Raw genomic sequence first — 10,619 nt, 5'->3', positions numbered from 1 at the left:
GGGGGGGGGGGAGGGAGGGGAAGGGGGCGGAGGAAGATCCTCCCGTGGCAGCTAGCATTGCTTGGGAAGACTGCCAGGATTCGACGATCCCTGAGCTGTGCCCATTCCAGCGGAGGGAAGACCTGCCTCCCCCCAGCCTGTTACCTGTATCTGCGCTGCCCTCACAGCCTCGGTTGCCTCTCTCCATGTCTTGGATCAGGGCTGTCCTGGGAGAGTGCAGGGGAAGGGAGCATGAGCAAGGGGCGCAGGTCCCAGGTTCTATTTCCCCAGGAAGACAATCCAGCGGCCAGCCACCTGCCCCCCACCCCCAGTACCTGTTGGGTGCCGTGGCGGCTTCCCGGCAGCCCCGGACCCTGGGATCCCAGCCACAGTAGGGGTCCCGGGCCAGGATACAATCGTAGCAGGAGCTATACCGGGAACAGTGGGACAGCGGCATCTGGACAACCCCTCCAGGGGCCCCCACGTACAGGCTGTGCTGGGGCCAGAAGGGAGCGGTCAGTAACAGCCTCCACGCTCGAACCACGAGCCACACACCCCCCTCCTGCCGGAGCAGCGTCCCAGGGAGCGGTGAGCCAGGGATGGCGGTTACCTGGGTAGCTGAGATGACCAGGCTCTCCACAGGCTGCGGCTCCAGGAACACCTGGGCTTCTTCGATGATGTGCATACCCAGGCCCAAGACTACGGCTTTGTGGATCCAGCCGTCAACTGAGAGAGGATGGGAGGAGGAGCGAAGTCAAGGCCCCGCCTCCTCCCCCCAGTGGCTCCGAAGGAGGCTGTCACCCCCAAGCTCGCACCTGTCCCCAGGAAGAGCACGTCGTAAGTCGGGCCAGCAGGCACCGAGACTGGGGTCCCCACCAGCCGAGTATAGCGAGCGTTGCGCTTGAGCAGGAGGGGCCGCCCTCGGGCCGGCCCCACACCTCGGGCCATGAGCGGGTGCAGCTTCACAAAGTCCAGGACGGGGGAGGGCAGGTCCTGGGAGGAGTTGAAGCCCCGCCTTCGAAGGCCATCTGTGATGCACTGTGGGACAGGAGGCTGAGGTGAGGGTCTCCTCTTCTGCCAGACACCTGGGCCTCTTACAGATGAGGAAATTGAGGCTGAGAGGCCCAGTTCACAGACGTAGTGAGGGGCGGGGCTAGAATTTGAACCTGGGTCCTCGGATGCCAAACCCCTTCAAGCTCTTCCGTTCTACAGACTGCCATCTCTCATGACCCAGGCAGAGGCCCCAGCTCAGGGAAGGTGGGCTCTGGAGGAGCAAAATGACCTTTCCCTGCTCCCACCCCGGGATCCCTCAAGAAAACGGAGGTCTAAGTAGGGCAGGGCCCACCCCCTCACCGAGCCTGGCCGTGGCTCTGGCACGGCCCCGTCGTATCGACCCCAGCGCCGAGTGCCATCCTGGTACTCCATGTATGGGCCAGAGAAGGAGGCCTGGATGTCGGACAGATCGTAGCGGCAGATGGCCGAGGCCTCCAGGGTCCTCCTAGGGGGCGGGAGGGGGAGGAGATTCAGACTGGGCCCTCCCCTGGGCTCTCTGGGATGTAGGACACAAGCTGCCCGCGGACTCTGCGGCTGATTGGCCATTCCTGCCGCTTAGCTGAGCCCCACCATTCTCAGACGTCAGAGGTCGGCATGCTTGGAATTCTCCGCCCCCTCAAGTCCTCACAGGACAGTCCAGCCAGGGCTGGAAATACCCAGAAACCCAGCCCTGGGGTCATCCTGTCTCCCAAGACTAGTTGCCCTCCCAAAAACAGTGCAATAATCTGATCCAGTTCCTAGGCTCCCCTCAAGGTGACTTCCCAAGGGATACCTGTTATTTTAGGGTTCCCAGGCTTCCCTTCTCCTCTAGCACTAACCACTGAGCAGCCAGGCTAAATGCTGCATAGAAGCGTGTGTGGGCCCAGGCCCCCCCATCCAGGCTGCAGACACTTCGTAGGGTCTCATACAGAGGGACATGACAAGCCAGCCGGGCCTTCAGGAAAGATGTCCACTTCTTCTGGAGGATTTTCTTCCCACCTAGGTCGCCCTAGAGCCAGGAGAGGGGCAGGGGGTCTGGAGAACCCTTCCAGCCCACATTGCCCCAAATTCTCCTCCAGTCTCAGATCCTAGACCTAGCTTACCTTGCAAACTCGGGCTACACGGGCTACCCGGTGCCCCCGGCTCTGGGAGAAGCCGCTACCTTCCTCTGTGGCACGTTCCGTGAAGAAATAATAGACTTTGTCGTCATCTCCCACAGTGCTGGCCTCACTTTCCCGGATGAGGACAGAAAATACGAACTCTGCATCTAGGAGGGCAGAGGCCTCAGAGGAGAGGCTCCTTGGACCACCCAAACCGTGCCAAGCAACCTTCCATGAGGACTTCCTCCACTACCACCCTACAGGCTTCTCCATGGAGTCTTCATTTCCCCACCTCTAGGAATTTCTCCAAATGAATGTAATACCCATGAATCTAGAATATTCTGTTTGGGTCGAGGGCTTGGGATGAAGATGAAGAGGACCCAGCTAGGCCTGAAGCTGATCAAGTCTTAAGTGAGAATAACCGGGAACACGTCTCTCCCCATCCCAGCCCCCGTTTCCCTCCTTGTCCATCCATTTCCAAATTCTAGCCCTCCTTAGACTCTAGGCCTTGGTGTGGCCCCTTCAGTCTCTCAAACTCCAGTCAGCTCCAGGCTGCCCAAGCCTTGGTCTCATCGCCTTCCTAAGCCCCGGGTCCCTGAACAGCTCCCCTTACCATTGAGCCAGTGAAGGGGGGACTCCTCCGTTCGTAGGGAACGGGGATGGCGGCTCCGACGAATGTCAGGTATGCTCCGGAACTCGTACCTCGTGGCGGTGTAGAGGCCTCCATCTGGGGTCAGGGAGACACCAAATGTGGGCTAACAGAAGGGATCAGCTCTGCAAGGGGATGGCGTCAGACACATGGAGACACCCATGTCAGAACAAAAAGACACCCCACCAGAGTGGGGGAGATGCTACACATGCTACACAGATGGGGGCACTGGACACACACACACACACACACACACACACACACATCACCCACCAACGATCAGCCCGGTGTAGCCCCTGGCTGGGTCGTAGGGACACTTCTCCTTCCCCTCCTCAAAGCTAGGAGGTAAAGTGAAGGCTTCAGAATCCTGGAGAAAGACAAAGAGCTCAGAATGGGGCTGGGAAGTGACCCAAAAGCCAGGAGGAGAACAGGGCAAGGCCGGCATTCCCTGGGGCACGGAGCCTGGAGTCTCCTCACCCAAGTGGAGCAGGGAGGTCAAATCCTGCTGGGAGAGGGAATTAGGGAGTGAGACGGCACTGCCCGGCACCCCAGAACAGGCACGGGGTGGGGAGAGGGAGCTTAGGGCTCCGTTGGGCCTTACGATGGCAGCGCAGAGTGGCTGGAAGGCGTGAGTCCCACAAGCATAGAGGTGCGTCGCATTCAGACGCTGCAGGAACCGGACATGGTTGAAGCACTCCGTCTAGAGGGGTCGGTTTAGAGGGACAAAGGGAGGGAAGGGGCATGAGTCCCTGGCCAGTCCACAGGCGCCTCTCCACCCTTCTACTCAGCTAGAATCTTCTCACTCCTCATCTAACATCCTGGTACTGCTGGACATTCCTGACCACACCTGTCCCCATGGCTTCACTTTCCCAGTTATTCTGCCTCTCCCAAGCATTTATCTTAATCCATTGTTTTTTTAAACCCTTACCTTCCATCTTGGAATCAATACCATGTATTGGTTCCAAGGCAGAAGAGTGGCAAGGGCTAGCAATGGGGGTTAAGTGACTTGCCCAGGGTCACATAGCTGGGAAGTGTCTGAGGCCAGATTTGAACCCAGGACCTCCTATCTCTGGGCCTGGATCTTAATCCACTAAGCCACCCAGTTGCCCCTATGTTATTCTTTTAATATTCTTTTTTAAAAATTTCTTTTTAATTTTTTTCCATGGTTACTTGATTCTTGTTGTCTCCCTTGCCTCTTCCCTCCCCCCCTCCCAAAGCTGACAAGAAGTTCCCCTGGGTTATACATGTATTATTACTCAAATCCTATTTTCATATTATTCATTTTCGTAATCTTTTAAAACCACAATCCCAAGTTCTATACCCACACAAACAAGTGATAAATCACATGTTTTCATCTGGATTATTCTTTTAATATTCTAATAACTATATTTTGGTATAATTGGTTTCTTTTGAAACTTTATATATTTCGTTTCATGCATTTAGAACTATTCCAAGGTATCCAAAGACTTCACCACACTGTCAAAAGCATCTGTAATACAGACATTCTGAAGCCCCGCCCTCCATGTTCTTTCCAACCCTCTTCCCCTTGCCTCTGTCCCTGGACTTCTCCTCTTCTCTCATGATGCTTTGTTCCCACGTGATGGCATCCACTTCATGGCTAACTTCAGTAATTATACATCGCTGATTCTTATCCCTCTGTTTCTTTAACCCCAAAGACTCCTGAGTTCAAGACTCACATATCTAGGGGGCAGCTGGATGGCTCAGTGGTTTGAGAGTCAGGCCCAGAGATGGGAGGTGCTCGGTTCAAATCTGGCCTCGGACACTTCCTAGCTGTGTGACCCTGGGCAAGTCACTTGACCCCCATTGCCTACCCTTACCACTCTTCTGCCTTGGAGCCAATACACAGTACTGACTCCAAGACAGAAGATAAGGGTTTAAAAAAAAAAAAGACTCACATATCTGTTAAATACTACCCCCAGATATTCTAATTACACCTCAGAATTCATCATCCTTCCCTCCTTGGGCTCCTGCTTTTGTCAATGCCATTCTTATCCCCCTAGTTATCCAGACTGACCAGGCCAGTGAGGTGTGACTGCTTTTTAGCCCCCATATTGAATTGATTGGACACTTCGTCCTGCCAGGTCTGCCTCTGTCCTCTACTTCCTAACTTCGTGGCCCCAGCCCTAGCCCAGGTCCTGATCATTTCTCCAGGCTCACTTCCCTCCATTCACTCAGTGAGATATGGAGTAGGAGAAGGGAGTGAGGATTCTTACCTACCTGGTTATTTCTTCCCTTCCGCACACATTCACTCTGAGTCTCCGGGGATGCTTCCCACCGGATCTGTGTGAGGGGAGGGAAGGGAAGACGGTTCTTGGGCTTTAAACTCCTTATCTATGGTAGGGTCACTTTAAGAGAGACCTACTGGTGATGGGGAAAGGGGGCAGCAGTGAGGGTGCTCAGATATAGACATATAGGGGAGTCCGTGGATTCCCATGGGGTTCAGTTAGGATATATGTGGATCTAGATTATATTAAGAGGCCTAAGGTGTGTAGAGGTCTGTGGAGGGGTGAGGAGGGTGTTAAATAAGGGCCCCAGTAGTTTGTATATGGATTCAGAATATACAGAAGGTACTGAGGGACTAACCTCACGATGGGTTCCATCTCCGATGTCCTGGGCATTAAGAGAGAACAAAGCCCCACGTGCCCCTACAAGCAACCTCCCTGATGCTTCCTCCAGCAGCAATGTAGAATAATTGTGGGCATGACCCCCAAAGTGTCGGGCCTCCGAGAGCTCTGAGGGGGATGTGAAGGATGGATATTGGTCCCCCAAGCTCAACTCCCTTTCAACCTTCATATACTCACATATTCCACCCCCCAACTTTGCATGCTCCTGTGTCCTTTGCTCCTGTAACAGAGGCTTATTTTAGGGCATTTCCCTAGTATGTTGAATTAATCTGTTGTTCTGTTTTTTTAGGTAATGGGAAACACTATTTTAACCAACTTGTATTTGCTTGTCATTATTTTAGTAGGAAGAGGGAAATGTTTGCCAATGATTAGGTAGGAATGTGAGCAGAATAGTGCTAACACTCTACCATCATGCACTCCAGAGACTTGCTGATTGGACGGGCCAGTGTAGGTATCACTAAGAGTAAGAGGTCAGTCAACATTGGTGGCTGAGGAGGGAATCAGGGTCAGCTGCATGTTAGCATTTCCTGGGTGAGCCTAAGTTGGCTGAACTGGTGAATAAACTTGACCCAGAGGGTTTAGGTGGGGGAATGCCATGTTGGTACGAAATTGTCTTAGTTGAGGCCAAAGACTTGGGCCTACCAGGGAGTCCAGGACCAATGGACACGTTCCTGGACTAGAGGGAATCTTGAAGGGCGAGCTAAGGTGAGAAACTAGAATGAAGGATAAAGCTGGAAAACACCATTGGGTCTAGTAACAGATTTCCTTTTATACACTGCTAATAGACTTTGTCCCTTGCAAATGAACTCTAGAAGAGCTATTCTTATGGACTGAAGTGGCTGACAGGCACCAAAAGAAGGAGCAGATACCGCTAGCCGCCTTGGTGGCCATCCATTTCTAGTGGCAATGGCCAAAGTAGGAGGAATGGTTATTAGGAATCAGTCATATCAGATCTCTGGGTTCAGGGACAAAGAAGGCCACAGACTAAGGGCCTCCAGATGAGGACAAGAAATTAGGGAAGTTTTGATAATAGGGAAGAAGGGCAAAGTCCTTCAGGTGCAGGAATCCCCAAGAAGCTAACATGGTTCAGTCAGTGCCCCAGACTCCCTCCTTCCCTCCCCAGCCATCCCTATCTCTGCTCCTCATCCCCTCGTCTCAATGGGATGGGGTCCCCTTCACCTTCGTAAGGGATAGTTGTCCTTGGCGTGGCATCCAGCTCTCTGGCCGGTCTCCGGGGCGGAGGCCCAGGGGCAGAAGAGACCATAAGGAGGCACAGCAGGAGGGACCCGAGCCCCTCCCACATCTTCCTAAGGGGCCCAGGGACAGCCCAGACTCCAGAGAGCCCCCAGGAGCCTCCTCGGTGGGGGACTGGGGAAAGGGTGAAGGGGAAGCCAGGGATGGGGAATCGGTGTCACAAAATCATGAGGGGTCACAGTCCAGGGAAACTGGGGCCCTGGGAGTCCTGGTTGCATTCAGGTGTGTCCTGGCTTCCTATGATCCTGTGTCCACAAAATAAAAAGGGAAAAGCCCTGGGTCCTCTACTCCAAACTAAGCCTCAGTTTCTCTAACTGTTCCAAGAGTTAATTCTACCATGACCCCTCTCCCCATCCCCCAGTGAACCAGGCAAGAACCCACATGGCCCCATGTAACCTGCAAACCCTCTCCACTGTGGTGGGGTCAGCCTCTTCTCTCCCCACAGCCCAGGCTTTTAGGGTGCCTTTTGGTCCATTGCTCTGCTTTTCAGATACAGATTTCTCTTACTGGAACTTCCAGCCCCTCATAGAATGTTAGAGCCAGAAGGAACCTTCCAGATGGCCCAGTCCCAGAGAGAAGGACCTTGCCCAGAGACAGACGAGGACAGAGCTGAAGCCAAAATCGAAGCTTTGTACTCCCCAGGTTGGGGCTGGGGTGACCTTTACACTTTCTTGCCTTCAGCAGCTAGTCACCTCCCATGTGCCTCGCCGAATGTGCTCACACACCTGTGGGGGCCCGTAAGGCGGCCCACAGGCAGGGGCACGGAGCCTCCTCTGCTCTGCAGACTGGCAGCCCCCTCCTGGCTGCCACCTACCCCACACGGCCCATCCCAGGCTGCTGGCTCCCCTGGGGCAGGAGCTGTGTGGTTTTCTTGATTCCCCTTAATAACCATTTTTGTTGTGGTGTTTTTCATATTTAAATGTTTTCCTTGGCAGAACCTGTCCTAAGTATAGCTTCCAAGGCAGAAGAGCAGTCCTTGGTTTAGGCAGCTGGGGTTACACAATCTGCCCAGGGTCACCGGCTAGGCCAGCTTCAGACCCAGGACCTGGCTTCATAGCCACAGAGGCACCTGGCTGCCTCCTACTTTGTGCCCATGGAAAGGGTTTTCGTGGTTTACTAAAAATCTGTTTCTTGCTCCTGCTTAGGCCACTCTCCCACCTCCTCAGACAGAGATGACTGGATGCTAACGTGTCTGAGAGGTCTCACAGAGAGGCCTCCTTTCCTCCTGTCTTGGTCCCTGCATGGCTGTGGGTGGTAGCTGCTGGCTGAACCATCATTAAGTAGCTAGAGAGCCAGGGTCCTGGATGCAAATCTGGCCTCAGATATTTTCTCACTGGGTGACCCTGGGCAAGTCACATAATCCCCATTGCCTAAACCTTCCTACTCTATCTCAGCACAGATAACTAAGATGGAAGGGAAGGGGTTTAAAATACAGTTAATGTCCCCCCAGCTATGTGCAGAGTGCTCTAATACAGTGGAAGTAAAGAGAGATGAAGCTCAGAGTTCTCAAGAAACTCACAGCCTCACAGGGAGACACAGACACAACTAGCAACAGCATGAGAAAGATGGGGTGCTTTGGGTAAAGCTGAGGCAAGCATTCTTACCTGGGGGCCTGGGGGCTCCAGGAAGGCATCATGGAGAAGGCAACCCCTGAGACGGGCCATGAATCAAAAGGAGACCTTCAGGAGAGAGTGCCAGGCCAGCAGAGGCCTGGAGACAAAGGGAGGCTAGAGCAGGGTGTTCTGCAAGGAGTCTCATCCTGCTGGGGAGCAGCCAGCCCACCCACACCTCTGGCCCAGGTCCCCCCAGGTGACTGGCTCACACCCAGGGCTCTCTCCAGCCTGTGTCAGTCAGGGGAGAGCCCATCTCTGTATGTGATGCCCAGGCACAGAGGTCCCCCAGGAAGTTGGTCTCTGCTCCAAGGAGCCTCCTGAGGGCAGACCCTCCCCTCCCTGGGGCTGCCCTGGGCCCCTGGGGCTCTCATCATCCCTATTTTACAGCTGAAGAACCCAAGGCAAATAGAGGGGAGGCTGCCAGGTCCACAATCACCCAGCTAGGAGGCGCCTGAGGCAGAGTCTTCGGGCCAGCACCTACCTGCTGCTACACAGGAAGCAGCCTCGGGGCCACTGGGCTTCTAGGACCAAGGAATGAGGGGTTCCCAGATGAAGGCCTAAGAAAATTTGGGGATGGAGGATAAGTGTGGGCCTAGAAGGGAGGCAAACAAGTCCACTCCCTTCCTCAGTAAAACATTAACTGCCCTGTCTCCATGCAGGAGAAGCTGTGGGGGCCAGCCTGTGGGGTTGGGGGGAGAGGGGAGCAGGAGGGCAAAGGTTGGCAGGGAGGTGTGGCTGTTTGCTGAGGGAGGGGGCCAGCTCAGCCCCACACCTACACAGACACACGTGTAGACATCCGTAGGCCCCAGGTGCTGTGCGTGTCTGTAAGCACTCACAGACATGCAAAGGGGGGAGAATGGGCCCTCTGGAGCAGTCACTGGCTAACAGTGTTCCCTGGAGTTCAAGGGGACAGGAATGGGCTGCCTCTCCCGCTGCCAGCACCTCAGGAGGACTGGTCAGTGGCAGGGCCCAAGAAGTGTGTCCCTGCGGGTGTTCAGGGAGCATGGCCTCCTTTCCCCGTTCCTCGTGCTACTTACAGTCGTGGCAGTCTTCACCTCACCCCAGGATGTGCCTCTCCCATGGGAGTGTACCCGATGCATGTGGCATTACAAGCATGGGGCCTGCCCCCCAACCCAAGCCCCCAAAGCCTCCTCCAGCCTTTTCTTCCTTACCAGGGGGAGGATCTGGGAACCCTGAGTCCAGTCCCCTCCGTGGCCCAGGTGGGAAGAGGTCAGCAGCCCCATCCCTTCCTCCCCGGCTTTGGGGCCTCTCCCGTACCCCGCCCCCACCACGTGGAGTTGACTGCCCCTTCCCTAGCCCATCACAGGCCCCAGGAGAGCCAGAGGCCCCTCCTGACCACCTGGGGCTCCCTCCTAACCTCAATCTCTCCCGCTACAGTTTGAGGCTGTCTTTTCCTTCTGTCCTTTAGGGCCTGTCCTTAACCCAGATCTTGGGAAAGACCCTACCTACTCCACGGCCCCCCACTAAACCCCGCGGAAGCGGTATCCCCGCAGACCCCCACCCCCTCAGAGTCCCAGGTGAGACCCCCTGCTGCGGCAGGGCTGGCAAGGAATGGGCCCCTGGCACGGGCCTCTCTGTCCCTGATGCACCTGCTGAGGCCCCGCTCCTCTCCCGCCTCCCACCGCAGTCCGGGCCAGCCCGGCCCGTGCACCTGCGGCCTGGGCTCTGGGCCCGGTTTGGGGATCTAAGCCAGACGAGGCCCAGCCCAGTGGAGGTTCGCCCACGCCCCCAGCCCCAATCCGGGAGGCCGCAGGGAGGAGGGTCAATACTGCCCCCTCCCCCTCACCTTTCGGGTCCTAGATCCGGGTCCATAGTGACACGGACATCAGCACTCTGGGTGCACAGCCCTGGCCCGGAGTGGGCGGGGCGGGGGCAGGGGCGGGGCGGGATCAGGGAGGGGAGGTGGGGTGGGGCGGGACGAAAATCATCTACCTTCTTTCTAGCTGGGTGCCCGAGCTCCGGTGACCCGGAGGTCACCGCCGCAGCTCGAGCCACGCCCCCCTCCGGCAGCTCCGGGCGCCTATTGAACTTGAACTCGCAGGCGAAGGGCCTCCTCTGGCGTGCAGTGGAGCCCGGGCTTGTCCAGCGCCGGCTCCGGACCACTGGCCTGGTCAGACTTCAAACCCTGCCCGCGGACCGACCAGTGTTGGCAGAGGGCGCGGGGGGGCTAGGCCCCGGCTTTACTGCGGTGTGGGGATGAACGTGGCCTCCCGCAGTGCTCTAACCATTCGTCGGTTGTCGGGGAGGAGGTGGGGGCTGCGACCTGCGTTAATAAGTGCCCACCGGTCAGTAGGTTGTTTGCTCACGGATCTCAGACAGGAGCCGC

At 56.1% G+C, this 10,619-nt stretch overlaps 1 protein-coding gene across 2 annotated transcripts in view; it reads right to left on the bottom strand.

The window, feature by feature from the left end:
- SEMA4G (semaphorin 4G) overlaps positions 1-10,111 on the bottom strand; it is a 17,525-nt gene extending 7,414 nt beyond the window's left edge. Inside the window, exons 1-16 of one of the 2 annotated variants that reach the window (XM_044665495.1) lie at positions 10,080-10,111; positions 8,754-8,829; positions 8,264-8,369; positions 6,585-6,904; positions 5,365-5,513; positions 4,999-5,061; positions 3,362-3,460; positions 3,034-3,127; positions 2,725-2,838; positions 2,115-2,278; positions 1,851-2,020; positions 1,333-1,477; positions 795-1,017; positions 590-705; positions 315-475; positions 145-206 (exon numbers count right to left, since the gene is read on the bottom strand). In XM_044665495.1, coding sequence (XP_044521430.1) covers positions 145-206; positions 315-475; positions 590-705; positions 795-1,017; positions 1,333-1,477; positions 1,851-2,020; positions 2,115-2,278; positions 2,725-2,838; positions 3,034-3,127; positions 3,362-3,460; positions 4,999-5,061; positions 5,365-5,513; positions 6,585-6,708 — 1,684 coding nt within the window. In that variant the 5' untranslated portion in view covers positions 6,709-6,904; positions 8,264-8,369; positions 8,754-8,829; positions 10,080-10,111. Of the gene's footprint in view, positions 1-144; positions 207-314; positions 476-589; positions 706-794; positions 1,018-1,332; positions 1,478-1,850; positions 2,021-2,114; positions 2,279-2,724; positions 2,839-3,033; positions 3,128-3,361; positions 3,461-4,998; positions 5,062-5,364; positions 5,514-6,584; positions 6,905-8,263; positions 8,370-8,753; positions 8,843-10,079 lie in introns of those variants that run through there. The other variant, XR_006505485.1, reaches the window with a different exon arrangement.
- Between the last annotated feature and the right edge of the window lie 508 nt (positions 10,112-10,619).

Source organism: Gracilinanus agilis, chromosome 2 (assembly GCF_016433145.1).
Source record: "Gracilinanus agilis isolate LMUSP501 chromosome 2, AgileGrace, whole genome shotgun sequence".
NCBI lineage: Eukaryota > Metazoa > Chordata > Mammalia > Didelphimorphia > Didelphidae > Gracilinanus > Gracilinanus agilis.
The sequence above is the reverse complement of the archived record's forward strand: the minus strand, read 5'-3'. Positions and strand labels throughout refer to the sequence as shown.